Genomic DNA, 23,331 nt, shown 5'->3' with positions numbered 1-23,331 from the left:
ACCTCAGGGTTTCTGTAAAATACCACAAAACCACTAAGAATGTTCTGAGATAACGTCATTGTGGCTATTCCAGAGGCACTACAACATATTTGTACCCGACATAATCTCACCAACACCAGTGACCAATATTCTATTTTATCTCCAGTAATATTATTTGGACATTATTATTGAACACAGCTTGATTAGCATGTGCAGGATGAGCCGAAGACTCAGTTCAGTTTTAGTTTTGTTTGGAGATCCAGAGTGGAAACAGGGCCTTTGGCTCACCAAGTCCATGCCATCCATTGATCACCCGTTCTCACTAGTTCTACAGTATGTTATCCCACTTTCTCACCCACTCCTTATGCACTTGGGGGAAATTTACAGTGGACAATTAACCTATAAATCCACACATCTTTGGGATGTGTGAGGAAACCTGAGCACCCAGAGGAAACCCAAGCAAATCAGGGAGAACAGACAAACTCCACATGGACAGCACCCGAGATCAGGATCAAAACCAGGTCTTTGTTGTGGTGAAGCAGCAGCTCTACTAGCTGCGCTGGTTTGTAGTCTATGCTGACAATGACAATACTGGTCTGAAATTCCCTGCTGTTCTTCGACTAATGCCAGGGATCCTTTACACAAGAGAGCAGATGGTATATCAGTAAACCCAGCTTCCGAGAGTTGACACCTCTGATCACCATCAGTGTCAACTTGGTGGGCCGAATGGCTTGTTTCCATGTTGCATCTCTAAAATAAACTAAATCTAAACAGACCCTTTGGCTCATTTTTCACATTTCCTCAGAACTGCAATGGACTAGGTTGTGTGTTTAACCCACATTTTAACCTAAGTGTCCACAGACAAACAATCACACAAGTTTAATAGTCACAGATCTCAGCCTAGAAAACGGCAGCATCGTCAGGAGAGAAAACCCGGAGAAAATCGGGTGAGATGTGAGTTGTGGGAGGAAACGCAGGGTTAGTAAATCCTTCTGCCATTGTCAGGAAACAGCTGATAGAAGCAGGTAAGATGCTTCTTGTGATTGAAATAGTTAACGCGCAAGAAGCAGGATGGAAAGATGTGACAGCTTCTTAATAATTGAAGTGAGTGCATGGGTTGTACGGGAGGACCTGGGCTGACATCAATCTTCTGTGCTCTGCTGGCCTGCCTCTCCATTTAATTAAATGGGACAGAGTGCCTGCTCACAAAATGAGGAAGCCTCCTTTTATGGAGTGCAGGTTCATTGTGGAGGGTGGCTCGTGGGTCAGGGACTGCATCCTTGACATTTTACAGGAAAAAATTGTCAGCTCGGAATGTTTATTGTCCCATCATGTACCCAGTGGTTTTTCTATTAAGAAGCATGCTGTAAGATCTGAGCAACATCGTCACTGGCATTTATTACGAGCGCTTAATGTGAGTTGCACTAGACGTATGTATAACGTTTTCCGCTGTATTTGGCAAGATATGGGGGAGGGTGCGGGGAGAAGCATAAAATCATGAGAGGAATAGATCGGGTAGATGCGCCTAGTCTGTTGCCCAGAGGAGATGAATCGAGGACCAGAGGACATAGGATTAAGGTGAAGAGGCAAATATTTAGTAGGAATCTGAAGGGTAACTTTTTCACACAAAGGGTGGTGGGTGTATGGACCAAGCTGCCAGAGGAGGTAGTTTTGGCAGGGACTATCCCAACATTTAAGAAACAGTCAGTCAGTCAGGGAGGAAAGGATTTGGAGGGATATGGACCAAACACAGGCAGGTGGACTAGTGTAGCTTGGACATGTTGGCCGGTGTGGGCAGGTTGGGCCAAAGGACCTGTTTCCACACTGTATCATACTGTGACTCTAAGCAGTGAAGGAATCTCTGCAACAACACCTGAACATTGCAAGTTGAAGTGCATTTACTGCATGATATTAAGACACTCGAGAAACTTTCAGGATCAGTGTCGGCATGTTTTCAGCGCAGGCAAGAATCAAGTGTTATGCCAGAACCTGGTTTCTAGTTGTCTTGGACCTGTTTGTCATTGGACCAAGATCTCACTCCATTATATGAGACCTCTATTTTGAAAGAATTCATGCACAAGCTGGGAACCAATGTGGAAGAAAATCGTCCTAAATCTCCAGGGACTTCTGAAGAAGAAGAGGAAGGAGGAAGAAAAAGAGAGCAAAGAAGTGGAAGAAGAAGAACTAGAAAAAGGAGAAAGGGGAACTCGGAGATGACAAGGAAGAAGAAGAAAAGGAGCTGGAGGAAAAAGAATTAGAGGAAGAAGAAAGGATACAGAAGAAGAGGAAGCAGTAAAGAGGTGGAGCAGGGCCACTAAATTGTCCCCTGTTATATATCTCAACCTTCTCTGTGGAGTGCTTTAATCTAGGAGGTGCTGGTAACAGTTTTAGTCCAGATGCTGAATAATCATGTAATGAACAGCATGTCAGACTATGGTAAATCTCATGCAGCCTGATGAATAGGCAGGAGCTCTCTACCATTCAAAGAGAGAGTAGTCACTCTGTGGAACAGACATGGCTATACATAGAGTAGCCCTTGGATGAAACTTAGAGGGCAGCAGGATGTCAGATGTCCATAGCTGTGTTAGAGCCCCATACAAGATGTATCATTTTCCTCCTGTCGTCTAACCTCAGCACCATACTCTTTTACTCCTTTCAAGTGTTTATCTCACTTTTCAGATGAATCATGGCCTAAACTTCATGGGAACACATTTCCCTGGTGTGGATGTTGGAGCAGCAACTTCTGAAGAGAGCCTGCTACAGACTGCTTGTGATGGCCTTGTAGAATGCAGGGTTTTCTATGAACCACTTATAGAGTCATAGCATTGATGCAGGCCCTTTATTCCACCATGTCCATGCTGGCCTTTTGCCCATCTACACTAATCCTATTTATCCACATTAGACCCCTATGCTTCGCCTATTGTGGTGCCCGTATAAATGCCCCTTAAATATTGTAATTTATCTGCCACCACCTCCTCTGGCACCTCCAGATATCAACCGCTGTCTGTTTGAAAAAAAATGTTCCCCTCAAATCCCTTCTAAAACCTCTTCCTCCCAATTTAAACCTCTTCCTTCTTGTTTTTGATGCCCCAAGGCCCAAACAGGACCTGAACCCCAAACATAGGTTTGAAGAAGAAGGCTACAGACTCGATGGCCCCGAAACGTCACCCATTCCTTCTCTCTACACTAATCCTATTTATCCACATTAGACCCCTATGCTTCGCCTATTGTGGTGCCAGTATAAATGCCCCTTAAATATTGTAATTTATCTGCCACCACCTCCTCTGGCAGCGAGTTCCAGATATCAACCACTGCTGCCTATCCCGCAGAATTACTCCAGCATTTTGTGTCTATCATAACCTTCAACAACTGGTTAACCCACAGCCCCAGGCTTAACCCAGGCTGTCATAGCTGTCAAATAAATTGTATGCTCACTAATGCTACTAATAGCCGCAAGCATTCAAAACCATTCAGAGGCCGTTAAAAAATTAATTAGTCCATTAAAAAACCCTTAATAATATTTTTATTTAAAATACAATAAAATTAAACTGAAACAAGGTTAACTACCTTTAATTGACACAACTAAAAAAAAAAATCGGAAATGAACTGTTACTGGTTTTACCTTGCATTAATCGTTATTCCCTTATCATGTATATCTATACACTATAAATGGGTCGATTGCAATCATGTATTGTCTTTCCGCTGACTAGTTGGCACACAAGAAAAGCTTTTCACTGTACCTCAGTACACGTGACAATAAACTAAACTGAAACTGGAAGTTGCCCTTCCCTCATTAGTAGTTGCCTTCCATTGATATGAACAAAGTCTCACAAACTGTTCAGTTGTTAATGTTTGGGGGGATTTGGGTACCACTGGCAAAACCAACATTTTATCCCCCAACTCTTATTGTGATGGGGAGCTATCCTCTTGAACTGCTGCAGTTCCTCTGGTGAAGGTCCTCTTGCGTTGCTGTTGGGTTGGGAGTTCAAGGATTTGGACCGAGCATTGATTACGAAAGGAGGATATATTTCATAGTCAGCATGGCTGTGACTGAGAGGGGAACCTGCAAGTGGTTGTGTACTTCATAAGTTCTAGGAGCAGAATTAGGCCATTCAGCCCATCAAGTCTACTCCTCCGCCATTCAATCATGGCTGATCTACCTTTCCCTCTCAACCCCATTTTCCTGTTTCTCACACACACATACTAAGCAAGAATCTCTCAATCTCCAACTTAAAAATATCCATTGACTTGGCCTTCATAGCCATCTGTAGCAATGAATTCCACATATTTACCAGCCTATGACCAAGGAAATTCCTCCTCATCTCCTTTCCTAAGTTAATTATGCGCCTGTAACTCTTCACCTTGGTGGTCGATGTTTTAAGCTGGGCCAAGCTGTTTGAGTAGATAAGGTGAGTTACTGCAAAGATGATACACTTTGCGATCATGGTGCACCAGTTACGGATGTGTTCCCAGTCAAGCAAATTATTTTGAGATAGACTATGTCAAGCTTCTCCGGTGTTTTTGGAGCTGCGCTCACCCAGCCAGGAATAAAGTATTCCATCACACTCCTGACTTGTGCTTCATGGATCATGGTAAAGTGTTAGGGTGTCAGGAAATGAGTCAGCTGCAACAGCTCGCAAAACCAGCCTTGTTAAATCTCACAAAGCGTGACATGCCATGTGGAAATATCCCGAGCAGCACTGTGACTGTTTCGATGCAGACACCTGCCGACCTGCGTGTTGTTCACAATGAAATGAAGGATGTTCCCGTAAGCAGGGGTGTGGAGCGTCAGAGTGGTGTAGTGCAGCTGTCTCAGAGTTCCAGTCACTCAGGTTCAACTTCAACCTTTGGTGCGGTCGGAGTGGAATGCGTGTGTCCTCCCTGTGGCCGCATGGGTTTTCCTTGAAAGAGAAAGACACAAAGTGTTGGTGTAACTCCGCAGGTCAGGCAGCACGCAGTGAGTCAAGCAGCATCTCTTGAGAACTTCGAAGAAGTACTGAAGGTACATTCGTGTATGAAGGTAGACAAATCTCCAGGGCCTTATCAGATATATCCGAGGTCATTGTGTCATTCCTTGGAGCGCAGGAGGATGAGGAGTGAACTTATATAGGTGCACAAAATCATGAAAGGAATTAATGCACAGAGTCTCTTGCCCAGAGTAGGGGAATCGAGGACCAGAGGACATAGGTTCAAGGTGAAGGGGAAAAGATTTAATAGGAATCTGAGGGGTAACTTTTTCACACAAAGGGTGGTGAATGTATGGAACAAGCTGCCAGATGAGGTAGTTGAGGCTGAGACTATCCCAATGTTTAACAGTTAGACAGGTACATGGATAGGACGGGTTTGGAGGGATATGGACCAAGTGCAGGCAGGTGGGACTAGTGTAGCTGGGACATGTTGGTCGGTGTGGGCAAGCTGGGCCGAAGGGCCTGTTTCCACAATGTATCACTCTATGACTAGGACTCTATGACTGACATGGATAGGTGATGTTTCAATAGCCTGACGGGTTATAGCTTGATATGGGTGAGGGGAGTTTCTGCTAGGCAGATTGTTAGATAAAGGCCAGGAATGTAAAGACATAAGGTGTAAGACAAAAGTATTGAATGGTGGCAAATTGTGAAGCTAGAGGAAGGAATTTAGATGGAAGGGGATGAGATGGGGAGAAATGGGTGTGGCCAGGAGGAGCACGGGGGAGAGAGGGGTGGGAGAGGGTGGGGAAGAGGATTAGTGGGGGGGTGGTGGGGATGGTTATAATTACCTAAAATGTGAGTATTCACTATTCATACTGTTGCATTGTAGGCAACCCAAACGGAACATTAGCTGCTGTTCCTCCAGTTTGCGTGTGCCCTCACCCTGGCAATGGAGGCTTTTCCCTGAAGCTCCGGTTTCTTCCTACATTCCAGAGCATTGCTGGTTGGTGGGTTAATTGGCCATTGCAAATTATCCCTCGTATTAGTGGATGGCAGGAAAATCAAGGGAGATGTTCATTGGCATGTGTTAGAGAACAGGTTACAAGGAATTATGCGGGAGAAATGGGATTGATGAGATTGCTCTCAGAGCTGGCATAGGCGTGATGGGCCGAATGGCCTGCTATTTCATAAGGAAATATGAATTTTACCTCACCACTGCAAAAGCTTCCTGTGAATTTGTTACACAGATATTGTCATGCAGTGACTGTTCAACACCCTCGGCTCATGCATAATGTCTAAGTGCAGGAAACCTTCATTCAGAAGAATGAGAGGCAGATCAGAGCTCATTGGCTGAGCAATGCTCAGTTTGACCTTTAAATTAGAGAAAAAGTAATTGTACTACTGTGGAAATTAAATCAGTGTTTCAAGTTCTTTCAATTAGAATGATTTGGATTGCCAGGAAGCAAACCTGGGACGCCTTTATCTAATGCATTAAAGTCCATTCTCCACAGTCGATCTTTGATCTTCTCTTCATGTTCAGACAGAGGTCTATCACAATTTATCGCAGTCACCCATTACATCCCACATACACTCATAGCCTCTCAACAAATATCACACATTTATCATATTTGGCAATGAACAAAATGACCTGGTGATTCAACATTTTTAGATCTCTCTACCTTTCATATTTCAGTCATTTCTGAACCAAAAATGTTAAAAGACCCACTAATTCAATCGAGCCATAAAAGTAACAAAGCAAAGGTGGAATTTAGTGCGTTAAGAAGGAGTCATCCTTATCAATCAGGAACTGGTAGAGCTACTGCCTCGATTCAAACCTAACTTCTGGTGCTGTCTGTGTGGAGTTTGTACGTTCTCCCTTTTGACGCACGGGTTTCCTCCTGTTGTTCCGGTTTCCTTTCTCATCCCAAAGATATGTGGGTTGGTAGGTTCATTGGCCTCTATAAATTGCCCCTAATGTGTAAGGAGTGGATGCAAAAGTTGGATAACAGAGAACCAGTGTGAACAGGTTGGCATGGACACAGTGGCCCAAAGGGCTTGTTTCCACGCAATATCTCTAAGCTTTAAACAAGGACAGGAGAAGACTGGATGGGACATGCAACTGTGATGTCAGACTGAACTTTGTAGTCTAAGGTAAGAAAGTGACATCAAGAAATAGTGGGAAAAAAAGAGAGATGAAGGAGGATTTTGGCCTTGAATGCAGGCATCCAGGTCCATGGTAATGGAACTGTGTGACTCTGTAAATCAAGAACAGTAACTCAAGTGAGACCATGGGAGTAGGACAAGGAGCAATAGGTTTCAACTGTTCAAAAGCAGATTTAGGGCTGGTGATAGCACTACTTGAGCTAGGGCTATGGAGCCAAGAAAACCAGAATGTATTAGAGATTTCAGTAATGTGAAGGACAAGGGTTCTTTCCTGGATTAGTATACTAGGTTTTGGGCTGAATGCCAGATGAAAAATATTGTAAATCCTGAAGCACTCTGATTACATCTCAAGCTTCTCATACCATGCATTATGTGAAGTGTACTGGCTGTTCTGCAGAAAAGGACACAAAATGCTGGAATAACTCAGCGGCTCAAGCAGCATCTCTGGAGAACATGGATAGGTAACGTTTCAGGTTGGGACTGCTCTATATCCTCGGCTGTAATTTTGTAGAACACAGCTTTAGAATATTTATCCAGCCTTTACACAACGGGGAATATCCGTTAGTTTCTGAGGAAGGATATATATCGACCTTGATATACAGTGCCCTCCATAATGTTTGGGACAAAGACCCATCATTTATTTATTTGCCTCTGTACTCCACAATTTGAGATATGTAATAGAAAAAAAAATCACATATGGTTAAAGTGCACATTGTCAGATTATAATAAAGACAATTTTTATACATTTTGGTTTCACCATGTAGACATTACAGCAGTGTTTATGAATCTGACAATATGCACATTAACCACATGTGATTTTAAAAAAAAATTACAAATCTCAAATTGTGGAGTAATAAATGATGGCTCTTTGTCCCAAACATTATGGAGGGCACTGTACGTGCAGACCAGTTTCGCCAGAGAGTCCCAGTGCTTTATGTTTTCCTGACACCAAATTTAAAATTCCAGGATCACAGAAAGTTAACAGGCAATTTGAGTCAAGTTCTAGAATTTTGCTAACAACTAATGTGATGGAGGGTGAGTGTTTTACTTTCAAAGGCAAGGGGCATTCTGAGCCAGGCCATTCAGAAGCCAAGAACCATTTTTCATACATAGTACACAAGGAATGCATATTACTTTCCTGCAGACAGCAGTAGGTGCTGCCTCAGCCAGTTATACAAGATCTGAGATTAATTGCATCCTTTGTACACAAGGTTACAATAGCTCGAGTTAAGATATTGATCGACCATGAAAATTCCATTGAAAACTTTTCATAGGTGGTTTTCTGTATTCGGGGAGAAACATAGGAAGAACTTCAGCAGGTTGTCATCAAATATCTAAAAGATTAATTGAGGAGTCAATAGGTAAATTATTGACAACAGACAAGTTATCAATTATCAAAAGCTTTCGGCTGCAGGAGATCTGCTGGGATTTTTCCAAGCACAAAGAAGCAACCACATGGAGAGAAGAAAATAAGTCCCTTCTCTTCCACACTTTCCCTGAACACCCTCTACCTGCCTACTGGCTTAAGGGCCTGTCCCACTTACGCAACTTTTTCGGCCACTGCTGGCACCCGTCATAGGTCGTACAAGTCGGTGAAAATTTTGAACACATTGAAAATCCAGCGGCGACCAGAACAAGGTACGACTCTTTGGGCGACTACTCACAACCATTAGACTTTGCCTCACGACATGTCGCCAGGGTGTTTCCTGTCTGGTCGTGAGTAGTCTCCTAGTCACCCAAAGCGTCGTAGCGTCTTTCTGGTCATCACTGAATTTTCAACATGTTGAACATTTTCGGAGACGTATGACGTGTGCCGGCAGTCGCAGAAAAAGTTGTGTTGTGGGATAGGCCCTTTACGCAGGAGTTTAAACACAGAGCCCTTAATCCCATAAAACAATACACTAGCACAATGTCACTTGTGAGACTTTATTTGTTCGATGGATGTGTGCAGTTTGAAAGAAGGGTAAAGAGAGGAGGAGAGATAACGGGAGTGGATGGAGGGAAAGTGTGTGATTGCCAAAACTTTTTAATGACACACACCAATCAACAAATCCATATAAATGTGCTGAAGCATCTATGTGCCTGATCCACTGCAGCACTTTGTTCAATCCAGTCAACAAACCCTCCTTATTAACCTTGTGAGAGTTTAGACCTCAGAGACATTTAACATGTGAATTTGTGGCTCCAAGTCTGAAGCAGTGTGTGCTAATGATATGACTGCAATAGTTAATGAGGATAGTATATAGAAAGAAATAGTATTCCCCTGAAACATATTGTCTTTGTTTTAATAGATTATCCTCCACTCCAGAGACATAATATTGAGCTCATGTGCACCACTGTGATTTTTGAACAGGAACATTTCAATTGCAACACTGCAATGAAAAAGGTGTTGTCATCAGAGTTTCAGAGAATCGTAAGGGCAGATCAAAAACCATGGATGTAGATTAACGTTCAGATACAGTGAGAGGCAAGGAGAGTGTGTCTAAGGGTTGCTGAGAGCCAAGTAGCTCTTCCTACACATAGCTCTCCTAAATTCCCAATGCCAGCACAAGGTTAATTGGTTTGTTGATGACGCCAAGGTGGCAAGAACCATACAGACCACGTACATCTCAGCACCTCACCTCACCACAGGGCGGCACAGTGGCGCTGCAGGGAAGCACAGTGGTGCTGCAGGGCAGCACAGTGGCACAGCGGTTGAGTTGCTACCTTACAGTACCAGAGTCCTGGGTTCAATCCTGACTACGGCCTCGTATGAAGAAAGAATGGATCGACCGGGCTTATATTCACTGGAATTTAGGATGAGAGGTAATCTTATAGAAACATATACAATTCTTAAGGGATTGGGCAGGCTAGATGCAGGAACCATGTTCCTGAAGTCGGGGGAGTCCAGAACCAGGGGTCATAGTTTAAGAATAAGGGGTAGGCCATTTAGGACTGAGATGAGGAAAACCTTTTTCACCCAGAGTGTTGTGAATCTGTGGAATTATCTGCCACAGAAGGCAGTGGAGGCCAAGTCACTGGATATATTTAAGAGAGAGTTAGATATAGCTCTTAGGGCTAATGGAATCAAGGGATATGGGGAAAAAGCAGGAGCGGGGTACTGATTTTGGATGATCTGTCATGATCATATTGAATGGTGGTGCTGGCTCGTGGCCAAATGGCCTACTCCTGCTATTTTCTATGTCTATGTTTCTATACGGCTGCTGTCTGTATGGAGTTAGTACATTCTCCCTTCACTAACACTATTCTACATACTAGGTAAAATTTACAATTTGCCGATGCCAATTAACCTACAAACTTGTTCGTCTGTGGAATGTGGGAGGAAACCGGAGCACCCGGAGAAAACCCACACGGTCAGAGGGAGAACGTACAAACAGACAGCACCCGTGGTCAGGATCGAACCCAGGTCCCTGGTGCTGTAAGGCAGCAAATCTACCACTGTGCCATCATCCACATCCCAAAAGAACTTCAGCAGTAATAAATGACTGAAACTCAGCTCCATGACCTGATACAAAAGCAAACATTAATGTGGGCAGTGATTTAGTAGTGAGACCACAAACAAAGAAGTTAACATATTGGGCAGTGCTGTTCTCCTGACATCCCTAGGTAGGGCCATGAAACTCTGCACATTTACCAGCGAGGCCTGTTTAGATCCAATATTTCACCTGAAGGGTGTCTGAATTGTCGGCCTAAATTATGTGATCAAGTCGTCAACTGGGACTTCAACCTGCTCACTCAAGTGTGAATGTTACCAGCTGACACAAGTAATTTTATTGTGCATTGACTTGACACCTAACACAGTGTATTAGTCCCATGGCGCAAAATAAAATCCAATGACAGCATAGGATGGACTGCATACATTGTATGCTAAGTGTCTGGGAATACGACTAGTATTGAAACAGTAAGTGGTATATGTGTGGTTAATAGGCATTGTTGAAACAAAATTAAAATAGACTAGACTAAGTGGCCTGTCACACGGGAGGCCTGGTTCCCCAATGCAACCCATTCCCCAACGCAATATTGCACCACTCACGCATAGCCCACAACTGTGCAGGCACGGCTCATTTCCCCTCATCCCCCAGCACTCCCTCCCCCTCCTCTTCTTTCCCTTTTCCTCCTCCCCTCCCCAATCCCTCCCTCACCTCTCCCTCCCTCCCTCTCCTTCCCTCAGTCACTGCATCCCTCCCTCCCTCCATAAAAAGCAGCATCTGTAGTTCCTTCCTCCACAGGTCATTCATTATTAGCTGTGGTTTAGATCCAGTTGACTTGACGATTGGACCAGTTTGCATCGTGTGTGTGTGTGTGAGTTATTCAAACTCCACGCAAACTGTTCAGCCACCCTGCAACCCGACTCTCCCTCCCTCCCTCTGCCCATTCTGGCTCAGCCGCCGCTCGGCCCATCCCCGTCCTGTCAGACCGCCCGCTGCTGCTGCTCAGCCTGTCCCCGCCCGCCCGCTGCTGCTGCTCAGCCTGTCCCTGCCGTGCCCACCCGTCTACCTGCCCGCCTGCTCGCTGTCGCCAGCAGGCCGAGCCGTGGGGGGGGATGGAGTTGGCGTTTGTCACGGTGGGCACCACGAGTTACGATGAGCTGGTGGGGAAGATCTCCTCCAAGAAGGCCGTGAGGGTGAGTTACCACAACGGCGGCAGAGAGGAGACGGACTCTGGGGGGCCGGGTAGACAGGACCGCTATTGCCGCAGAGGGAGGGCGGGGGAGAGGGGTGAGTGATGAGGGAGAGAGAGACCGGACCAAAGCCTCCACTAGACCTCCACTAGACCCCCGCGGCTGCCGCCGGTGTGAGGAGGAATGTGAGGAGTTTGTGAGTGAAGCGGGAGAGGCCACCGCCTCATCATCCCGGCCATGGCATTGACTGACAAAATCCAGAATTGCCTTCTCCCTGATAGGATCCAGTACAAGCTGCTCTAAGAATTCATCACGGAGGTACTCCACAAACTCTCTTTCTTGGGGTGTAGTACCAACCTGATTTTTCCAGTCTACCTGCATGTTGAAATCTCCCATAACAACCGTAGCATTACCTTTGCGACATGACAATTTTAACTCTTGAGTCATCTTGCACCCTATATCCAGGCTACCCTTACAATTTCTCAGTTCTATCCATACTGACTCTTCATCTCCTAATTCTATGTCACCCCTCGCAAGGCCCTGAATTTCATTCCTCACCAACAGAGCTGCCCCACCCCCTCTGCCCACCTGTCTGTCTTTTCAATAGGATATCGAAAATCGACCTTTGGATATTCAGTTCCCAGCCCTGGTCCGCTTGCAGCCATGTCTCTGTAATTCCCACAACATCATACTTGCCAATTTCTAACTGATCCTCAAGCTCATCCACTTTATTTCTTATACTTCGTGCATTCATATAAACACTTTAACTTCGGCATTCACCTCCCCTCGGTCACTATTGGCCCTTACTCACTTATCCCTTCTTGATCTTTCCTTTCCATTAATTCGGGAGTCTTTTGTAACTTTTCCTGTACTCACTTCCCCTTTAGCCCCATCTTTATATTCCCAATTTGTCAACCCCTCCCCCCTACTATTTAGTTTAAACCCACACGTTCATGATCTGTGTTATGCTTACACTCACAGTGGTACAATTTAGCTGACCCATTCAGCATAGCCAAGTTGAGTGTATGTCCTCGTTTCCCAAATGAAATGTAATTTTTATAATTGGAAGGCCAGTCAACAGATAAATAAGCGGAAGGTAATATAGGCACCTTTATCTGCTCTCATTACCAAAGGGATAATTAAGATAATTTTGTATCGAGAGAGCAGAGTCCAAGCACAGATCAGCTTTGCCTTCCTCTCTTGAGCTAGCAAAGAGACATTGTAAGTCTCATCCAAACATATTGCCTGCCCTAAAGTTTGAACAGGATGTGCATAAATGAAAACTAATAAAACCAGCTCTGCACTATTTGTTTTTCTTACTTCTGTAATACACAGCTTAAAGTATATATCTGTGCAAAGATTACATTATTATTTTTTGCTCTGCGGTGGTCTTCTGACTTGCATTAGTCAATTTTAAGTTAGATCCCTCCTGCTACTACACCAGCTCACTGGTTCTAATCTTATTTGGAATAACTTTCAGGCTCATTTTCTGCTTGCCTTCACAAACGCTTGCTTTTCACTCACAGACAGGCCCACAAAGGGGCACCTGAGATAAAGAACTGAGAGCAAAGGGATTCTGACCATAAATCTAAGAGTTATCCTTCTGTGATACAGTGCACTGGTGTTCGACACAAGTCAACAGCTGCCGTCATTTATCATTGAAGAGTTATAACGTATTAATATGTACGATTTATGTTGCCAATTTTCTGAAGTCATCCCCTCGAGATAGTAGCTCTAGTTGTAGCATATTAACATTGGCAATTCCCAAGCTCGAATTCGGGTAACAAGAACATCTAAGATAGACATAAAATGTTGGAGTAACTTAGCGGGACAGGCGGCATCTCTGAAGTGAAGGACTGGGTGACGTTTCAGGTCAAGACACAATGCGAAACGTTACCCATTCCTTCTCTCCAGAGATGCTGTCTGTCCCGTATTTTGTGTCTATCTTTGGTGTAAACCAGCATCTGCAATTCCTTCCTAAACAAGATCATCTACCTGTGTGAGAATACAGTGGGTGCAAAGTGTCACAGAGGCTAAGCTACTGGACTAGTAGCCAGAGGCTAGTACTGTACACCCAAAGACATGTCTGAATGCAAGCACAGGAGCTGAGTAGTTTCTATTGAAGTAATTAATCATTGAATTAATTTGTAATGAGAAATTAGTAGAAATAACAAAATGATTGAAGTGTTGTGGAAGCCCTTCAGGTACCCGAGCAAGTAATTCAGTTCAGAAGACAATTACACGGGAACAACGAATGCTGGTCTTACTACAACCTTTGAATAAATAAATAAAGACTGGTCCATGGACCTTCAGTAGGATGCCAAGGGCAATTCTCTATGCCAGGGTATGCTGGCATGGCAGTGAACCATGCGAGGATCCATTGGCATTGGCTTTGACCACTGTGCCATCTGCCTCTGTGATACTTTGATCAAGAACAGGAGTGCCATACCTTTTTGCACTTGATTCAGTGGTGCTGATACTTATGGTGGCCTGAACCAGGAAGTGAGGCCAAATGCTTGGGACGAGGTCACAAGTTACAGGAGTAGAATTAAGCCATTTGGCCCATCGAGTCTATAGGATGATGTCACCCTATAAAATAGAACTTTCACACCAAGAGCACAAGAAGGCCTTCAAAACAAGAGAGAGAGAAAGGTCACAGAAGAGTTCAGAAAGAAGGAAAGTGTGGTGGTGAGATGGAGTTCCATGGATGCACATCAACTTCCATTCCCTTCCCTTTGTCTTTAGTTCTTCACATCAGAGGTCAGATCATTATTTGTTTGCCCACCTACAAGGAGCTTTCTAACTGAGTTGCTGTTGCTCTTATGCCCACCCTGCCCACACTTTCCAGCACGGCTTACCATCTCCCACAGCTGCAGAGGAGGCATGGTTCATAAGTTGTAGGAGCAGAATTAGGCCATTCGGCCCATCTGGTCTACTTCACCATTCGATCTATCTCTCCCTCTCAACCCCATTCTCCTGCCTTCTCCCCATTACCCCTAACACCCGTACTAATCAAGAATCTATCTATCTCTACATTAATAATATCCATTGACTTGACCTCTATAGTCTATGGCAATGAATTCCAGATTCACCACCCTCTGACTAAAGAAATACTCTTTTCCAAAGGTATGTCCTTTTATTCTGAGGCTGTTGCCTCTGGTCCGATACTCTCCCACTAGTGGATACATCCACTACCAGACCTTTCATAATTCGGTAAGTTTCAATGATGCATCACCTTTTCCTTCTAAACTCTAGTGAGTACAGGCCCAATGCCTTCACCACTCAGTTGATGGACAGAAAGACTCTGGTCCCTGCAGAAATGTTTCATAGGATCAGCTGCTTTTCTTGTGTGTGTGACTGCAACACCATTAGATATCATCAAGCCTTGGGCTCCCAGTGAGGCAATGTGTTGGTGTACACTTGCTTCTGAGTCTCAGAATCTGGCCACACAGTTTTGTAGAACCGAAATGACCAAGTGCTTGGTTAACGCAACTGGTTGGGCAGCGGGAACCTTTGCATCAGTTCTTCTGCTACCAAGTCAAGCCTGAAGGAAGTAATAATGTGTATGAACAAAGAAGTGGAACCTTTACCTGCATCTCTTTGTGACATTAATGTCTGCATCTCTCTATTTTAGGCCTGCTTGTACAAAAGACCATTTGTCCTCTTGCTTTGACAGTGCCGTTTTCACAGGTCATACAGCATTCATTCATCATCCCTTCATCCTCTGCTCCCCTCTCTGAAGGTGATGAATTAGGCTTGTTTTTTGTGTGCTGTGAACTCTGTTGTGTGGATAGAGAGCAGCCAGCAGCAGGTCCTGTGCTGGAATTGGGGCCAAGAAACTAATTAAAATGCGGGCAACAGCCTAGTGCTCCTTTCAGCAGTGTTGGCCTACCATCTCTGGAGAAAGCTTTGGAAGCAAGTACCTGGACTGTTAGGAGACAGGGTGGACGTTGAGATGCTTCTTTGTAATGTATAGAAATCCATCAAGGATTGGTTGCTAAATCCTTGCCAACTATTATAAAGGCAGCATGGTGGCGCGCCAGTAGAGTTGCTGCCTTACAGCGCCAGAGACCCAGGTTCGATCTTGACTACGAATGCTGTCTGTATGGAGTTTGTATGTTCTGTCCGTGAACGTGTGGATTTTCTCCGGATGTTCCGGTTTCATCCCACACATCCCAAAGAATTACAAGGCGGTAGGTTAATCAGCTTCAGCATAAAATTGTAAATTGTCCTTTGTGTGCAGGATAGTGCTGTTGTACAAAGATCGCTGGTCGGTGCGGTCTCGGTGGGCTGAAGGGCTTGCAGTATCTCTAAACTAAACTAAAGTGCATTGGGAAATCCTTGCCAACTAATATAAGGGCGGCATGGTGGCACAGCTGTAGTTGCTGCCTTATTAAGAAAGATTAGGTCAGCAGTTAGAGGGATTGGGATTGATGCAATTGCTCTGAAGACCAACATGAAGTTGATGGGCCGAATGATCTCCTTCTATGAGAAATAAATATTGAGTAGCAGTTCCTAAATTACACTTTCTCTGTTTGGGCTAAAACGAAGTGTGGTCCTTAATTGGCAGCCAAGACTTTACACAAACCTCTTGGAAGACCACTTGAAGCATCTGCACCCTCAGCAGGACAGGACATGCCCCCGACCACTTGAATGCATTAAATGTCAATATACAAATTGGGGGGAAAAAACATTACTGAGAACTATAACTATAAAGAAGAACACCAATCGTTATTCTCTTCCACTTGGAGCATACAAAGAAAAGTCAAATATATTTTCATAACTGCAAACTTAAAGCCCTGTCCCACGGTACGAATTCATTCCAAGAGCTCTCTCGAGTTTGTACAGCGGGTACATCGGAGCTCGGGGACGTCTCTTAGCGCTAACGGCAGGTACTCGGGAAGACTCACTTACAGCAGGTAAGCACGGGAAGACTCGTGAAGATTTTTCAACATGATGAAAAATGTCCACGGAGCCCCGAGCACCGACGAGTGGCCATTTCCGTAAATCTCCAAGTTCGAATAAGGGCAAACTCAGGAGGACTCTTGGAATGAACTCGTACCATGGGACAGGGCTATTATGCAGTATTAATTCACTGCAGGTAAAAGTCACTTCTGGTACCTGGCCAATTGGATAGTAACCACAACAAGTAAAGAGACTGGATATTAAAGGCAACTGCTCCATTGAGAAGTCTTTAAAAAGAGAAATAAGGACCAATTCCAGGCTTTATGACTCTTCAGAGTCTCCATGTTCTACCTCCAAAGAGGTGACCAGAATGGCACACGTAACTGATTAGGAATGCATGGATGTGATACAGGCATTTAAATGATAATGTTTATTGTTTATTTGAGCATAAAAAGCTATTTGCGTTAGGTCAGTTTACTTTTTCACTTGAATTGAATTTAATTGAATTGAATACATTTTATTAGCCATGTATACATACAAGGAATTTGCCTTGGTGCTTTGCTCGCAAGTGACAACACGATATACAGTAGACAATTAAAATAAAACATTATAATTTAAACATGTGAAGAATTAAATAAAATACCAGAGCAAAAGGAGGCTACAGACTTTTGGCTGTTGAGTAGAGCTCCTGCTCGTGGGAAAAAAAGCTGTTTTTATGTCTGGCTGTGGCGGCTTTGACAGTCCAGAGTCGCCTTCCAGAGGGAAGTGCTTCAAAGAGTTTGTGGCCAGGGTGAGAGGGGTCAGAGATGATCTTACCTGCTCGCTTCCTGGCCCTTGCAGTGTACAGTTCGTTGATGGGGGGGGGGTTGCAGCCAACAACCTTCTCGGCTGATCGAACGATGCACTGCAGCCTCCAGGTGTCGTGCTTGGTGGCTGAGCCAAACCCGACCATGATGGAGAAGGTGAGGACAGACTCTACGATGGCAGTATAGAATTGGACCATCATTGCCTGTGTCAGATTGTGTTTCTTCAACTGCCGCAGGAAGTACATCCTCTGTTGGGCCTTTTTGAATATGTAGTCGATGGTAGCCCCCCACTTAAGGTCCTTGGAGATGATGGTTCCAAGGAACTTAAATGACTCCATAGATGTCACTGTGGTGTTGTTGATGGTGAGTGGGGGAGAGGAGAGGGACGTCACCTAAAGTCTACAATTAATTCCACCGTATTAAGAGCATTGAGCTCCAGGTTGTTGCGATGGCAGCAGGACACCAGCTGTGTCACTTCCTGTCTGTAGGCAGATTCCTCCCCATCTTGGATCAGTCCAATCAGGGTTGTGTCGTCCGCAAACTTGAGAAGCTTGACAGAGGAGTCTGTGGAGGGGCAGTCATTGGTGTAGAGAGAGTAAAGGAGAGGGGACAGTATGCAGCCCTGTGGTGTTCCTATGCTGAGGGTCAGCGGGTCTGAGATGTGTTTTCCCAGCCTCACCTGCTGCTTCCTGTCTGTCTGTCAGAAAGTTGGTGATCCACTGACAGAGAGGTTCAGGCACAGTCAACTGGGAGAGTTTGGAGTGTAGTAGTTCTGGCACAATGGTGTTGAATGCTGAGCTTAAATCCACAAACAAAATCCTTGCATAGGTCCCCTGGCGGTCTAGGACAGAAACAGGCCCTTCGGCGCACTGAGTCCTTGCCGACCAGGCATCATGCCATAGACTAGCACTGTCCTACACACTTGAGACAACTTAGAATTTTTGCCGGTCCATTAGCATAGAAACCTGTACGTCTTTGGAGTGTGGGAGGAAACTTGAGCACCCAGAGAAAACCCACACGGTCCCAGGGAGAACGTACAAACTCCATCCAGGCAGCACCCTCATGGGCCTATCTCACTTAGGCGACTGCAGGGGACTATGCGGTCTCCACATGGTCGCCACGTGTTCGCGGGTGATGCCGGGAAGTCGCCTTCATGGTTGTGAGGAGTTCCCGGATTCTGGAAACTCGTCGAAAATGTTGAAACAATTGTTGAAACAACATGTTAAAAATTAGCGGCGACCAGAATGAAGCCGCCATGGAGAGTAGCGGGAATTCTCGTGCCGCAGGTGGGCTGCCAGGAGGTCCTAGTGGGTTGCCAGGAGGTCGAAGGATCTTGTAGATTTTCGTAGGTTGTAGCCAGTGTTGACCGGTGAATTTCATTGGCTCATTGGGGAAAAAAACGTAAGCAGTAGTTTTCAGAACCAAGGATAACTGACCGCTAATGTTAATGTCCGCCGAGCTTCACAGCCATGTATCTCTGGCTTCTTAAAAGTTGTCTCCACTCCTTCTCCCTCCTTCTCCCCCTCCCCCTCTCTCCCTCTTTTAAAAGACTTACCCTCCACTGTGCTTCGCCAACCTTCCTGTTCATCGTGATGTGTGGCTGTATAACCTTGGTTGTGCACCATGTGAATTTCACTCAGACAGCACTCCCCCCCGCTTGCCCTGTCCCCCGCCTGCATAATGGGCTGGTGAAGGAAGCGATGTGTGTGTGTGTGTTTGTGAAAAATCGCCTTGTGAAAAATTGCTGCGGTAAATTGAAGTATGGTTGCAGAATGTTCTGATGGAACATGATTTGTTGAACTAAGATGTTTGTCCATCCTCTTTTGGTGTGTCCCCAGTACAACAAGGTTCACCGATTCAGAGAAATCCAAATAATTTGAACCATTAGGCAGAACTGGTGAGTGATGAATGCAAGCTCACTAGAGTCTTACTTCAAAGATACGTATTATAAGCTTTTCTTTGAATTTTGTTAGAGATGCGGGCATCAGAGATGAGGCCAGCATTTACTGTCTGTCCCTAACTGCCCTTGGGGAGGTGGTGATGATTCTCTGCTCTCCTTTTCATGAATGTAGGCACTCAGTGCTGTTGCATAGTGAGTTAGTGTGTTCAGTAAGGGTGTCAGGGGCAATGGGGAGAAGACAGGAGAATGGGGTTGAGAGAGAGTTCAACGAGGATTGAATGGCAGAGTTGACTTGATGAGCAGGATGGCCTAACTCTGCTCCTAGAACATATGAACATGAGTTCCAAGATGGAGAACCAGTCAAATATTTCCAACCTGTTTCTCTCATCTTTCTTAGTATAGAGGTTGGGAGGTGCTGCTGAAGTATCTTGGGAGAGTAAACGCAGTGCATTTTGTAAATAGACCACACTGCAACCACTGTGCACCAGCAGTGAAAGAATGAATCTTAGGTTGACAGATAGGTGCTATTCAAGAGTACATGGGTAGTGTTGGGCACTTTGAATGTTGGTGGAGTTGGTAGCCTTTTGACTTAGCACCAATATTTTCTTGTTCAAAAGAGTGCAAAGCAACGGAGGGAAAACAAGAGTGGACATCCTCTTGAATTGGACTGAGGCCATCTCATGCACCTGAGAAAGTATTTTATTTATATTGAAGATAGACACAAAACGATGGAGTGACTCAGGGGGCCAGGCCGCATCTCTAGAGAAAAGGGAGAGGTGTTAATGCTCTCATTTCCAAGAGTCAGCTGAAAAATCTTATTACTTTTCCCTCCCAATCCCTTGCATTATAATGACTTTTCTCTGATATTTAAAAAATACTGTTAGCATTCAGCAGGTTAATATTTACCATTGATCTCTGCCCACAAGTTAGTGTCTCATTGAAATACACATTGAGTGATATTTGCTGATGCCAAACAAAGGCATTTCCTTTCATCTGATCATTTATTATCCTCCTTGGCCTATTTTATGTATTTATTATTTTTCCTAATTCTTCCAATCAGTTTCTCCCTGCCTTTCTTCCTCTACCTCTCTCTATGTTTCCTCTTGGGAATATGCTGAGAAAGATTCCCTCTCTCTCTCTATCCCTCCCCCACCCAAATCTTCTCGTTTTCACCCAACAAACAGCTAACAATGGCCAGTTCCTTTTGTCGTCGTTGCATTTTTGCGCATCTTTCATTCATTGTTCTTTATTTCTCTACATCGTCGTCTATATCTCTCGTTACCCTTTTCCCTAAATAGTCTGAAGAAGAGTCTCGTCCAGAAACGTCACCCATTCCTTCTCTCCAGAGATGCGGCCTGCCCCGCTGAGTTACTCGAGGAGTTTGCTCATTCTCACTGTGACCGCGTGGGTTTCCAGCTGGTGCTCCAGTTTCCTCCCCCATGCCAAAGACATCCGGCTGGTGCTCCAGTTTCCTCCCCCATGCCAAAGACATGCGGGTTTGTAGGTGAATTGGCCTCTGTAAATTATCCTTAGTGTGTTAGGAATGGGTGAGAGAGTGGAATAGCGTAGAACTGGTGTGAATGAGTGATCAATGTTCAGGGTGGACTCGGTGGGCCGAAGGGCCTGTTTCCAAGCAGTATAAACTAAAATATCACAGTGACAGAAACAAGGATACAGGATCACTGTGACAGGAAATCACAATGCCCTTTCCATCTCTCTATCTGTCTTTCTTCTCTCTCATTCCCTCGTTCTGCCTTGGTGTGGGGTGTTTTCAGCGTGTGAGTAACTTTTCTCTCATCCTCTTGTTCACTCCATCGATCGCTCCACCTTTTATTTATTTTCCAATCCTTCTGCTTATTCCCAGTTCTTTCTTCACATTTATTTGTTGTCCCCTCTGCTGAATGGCTTCTTCCTCTATTTATTTACATCCACCTCTGCCCATGTATCTCTCCCTCTCTCTCTCCTCTCTTCCCAGTGTTCCATTTGTTATTTGCACCTATTTATTTCCTGACTAATTTAACAGAAAAAGGATCCTTATTTGCGAGCAGATTTTTCACTCTGAACAACCGATTGATTAAATTGGTCGATTTTCAGCTGCTTCTCGGAGCAGCCGAACTGTGTACCACTCCTGGTGTCATCTAGAACGTTCTCAGATCAAGTAATTTGCATATTCTCCTGCAGGTACTAATTTCTGTAATGTGACAGAGGAGGAGATTATAATGTTAAATAGGTTTTGGAGAGAGCAATGTGTGTTGTGGCGAGTTGCTTTAATTGATGGCATGTCAAGTGAACCTTTGAAAATTTATCTTCAAGCTTTATTCACGGTATATGGAACAGTTCAGCGCAGGAACAGGCCCTTCGGCCCATGGTATCTATGCTGACTTTCTTTTATATAGGCTAAAACAACTATACGAAATGGGCATGTTGGATCCTAACCAAGGCCATTTTGCAACAGCACAGTAACACACTCGCTGTCCTCCAAATTACAGCTGAGAAGAGGTAGCTGATTTGTAGCTGTCTCTTTGTCACATACTGTAGAGAGTGATAGAGAGTAAGACTGATGTACGCATGTAGAATGGTTCTCCCAGATACAAGTGGCAGAATGGCACTACTAATAGAGCTGCTGCTTAATAGCTGCAGGAACCTGGGTTCAATCCTGACCTCTGGTACTGACTGTGTGGAGTTAGCACGTTTTCTGATTGACTATGTGGGGATACCTGGAGTTGCTGACAGAACAGCAGAAATGAGTAACTGTGATATGTTTAAATTGGTACACACTGCATGCTTCAGTAATGGGTGGAGTACTGGTCATGAAGCCTGCTTTGTCCGGGATGACTTTGAGTTTCCTTCATGTTGTTGGGTCTGTGATGTTCTGGCCCCAGTCTGATCCCAGTAAGAAGTCTTGAATACTGTTGTCATTTTGTCGGCACCTTCTACGCCCTCTTTGCATACTTGTGTATTGGGTACAAATCATAGAATTTCATTCTATTAAGTACATTTAGTTCAGTTTTGGTTTAGACATACAGCACAGAAACAGGCCCTTCTGCCCACCGACCAGCCATATATATATTTCATACACCAGCACTATCCTACACACTAGGGACAATTTACAATTTTACCAACCTAATTAACATCTTTGGAGTGTGGGAGGAAACCGGAGCACTCGGCGAAAACCCACGCGGTCACAGGGAGAATTTATAAACTCCATACACACAGCACCCATGGTCAGGATCGAACCCGAGTTTCTAGCGCTGTAAGTCAGCAACTCTACCTCTGCGACTCTGTGCCGCTTGTGACGATAAAGTATCAATTAATCCAGACGATGGGAACAAAAAGCTGGAGTAATTCAGCAGGCCAGGCAGCATCTCTGGAGAAAAGGAATAGGTGACGATTCGGGTCGAGACCCTTCTTCGGACGATTTTGGTTTTCACTGCGCAGTGGTTGAGCGGACGCGAGCTCCTCTAACTGTCTTCCCTTCTTGCTTGCAGAGGACCAGTTGCCCTCGGGCTTCCCCAACATCGACATGGGCCCGCAGCTGAAGGTGGTGGAGCGGACACGCACGGCTACCATGCTGTGTGCAGCCAGTGGCAACCCAGACCCCGAGATCACCTGGTTCAAAGACTTCCTGCCTGTCGACCCCAGCTCCAGCTCGCGCATCAAACAGTTGCGGTCAGGTAGGAGCTGGAATGAACGAGATATTACCAACCGATGCAAAGCTGATGAATCTGATTTTTTAAAAGAAAGTGTGGAACCAGAAGGCCTTTGTGTAGCTGTTACTGCCGTTGATGTTTGTGACGTCCTCATAGCTTGTCATTCTGTCTGTTTATCGTGTGCATAGAGCTTTCTTTGATTCATGCTGCTCACTGCTGTGACTTTATCTCCAGTTCTTTTCATTATGTTCTTTGAAGTGGCTCTTTCACCCTGGGCCCATTGCAACTTCATTTATTTGTTTGTTTGGTTTTCTTGGTTTTCTTATCTCTCTTTTATATATATATTTTTTTCCATTTTGGGATTCCATTCTGTGACCAATGTGTCAAATTGAAACAA

General features: G+C 44.7%; 1 protein-coding gene across 18 annotated transcripts in view; it reads left to right on the top strand.

Moving 5' to 3' along the window:
• LOC129711276 (receptor-type tyrosine-protein phosphatase S-like) overlaps positions 1 to 23,331 on the top strand; it is a 382,253-nt gene that overhangs the window by 181,599 nt on the left and 177,323 nt on the right. For all 18 annotated transcript variants that reach the window (XM_055658803.1, XM_055658805.1, XM_055658814.1 and 15 more), the window contains one exon: positions 22,773 to 22,958. In XM_055658803.1, coding sequence (XP_055514778.1) covers positions 22,773 to 22,958 — 186 coding nt within the window. The remainder of the gene's footprint in view (positions 1 to 22,772; positions 22,959 to 23,331) is intronic.

Source organism: Leucoraja erinacea, chromosome 29 (genome assembly GCF_028641065.1).
Source record: "Leucoraja erinacea ecotype New England chromosome 29, Leri_hhj_1, whole genome shotgun sequence".
In the NCBI taxonomy this organism is placed as follows: domain Eukaryota; kingdom Metazoa; phylum Chordata; class Chondrichthyes; order Rajiformes; family Rajidae; genus Leucoraja; species Leucoraja erinaceus.
Note: the sequence above shows the minus strand (reverse complement) of the source record. Positions and strands in the feature narration are given on the sequence as shown.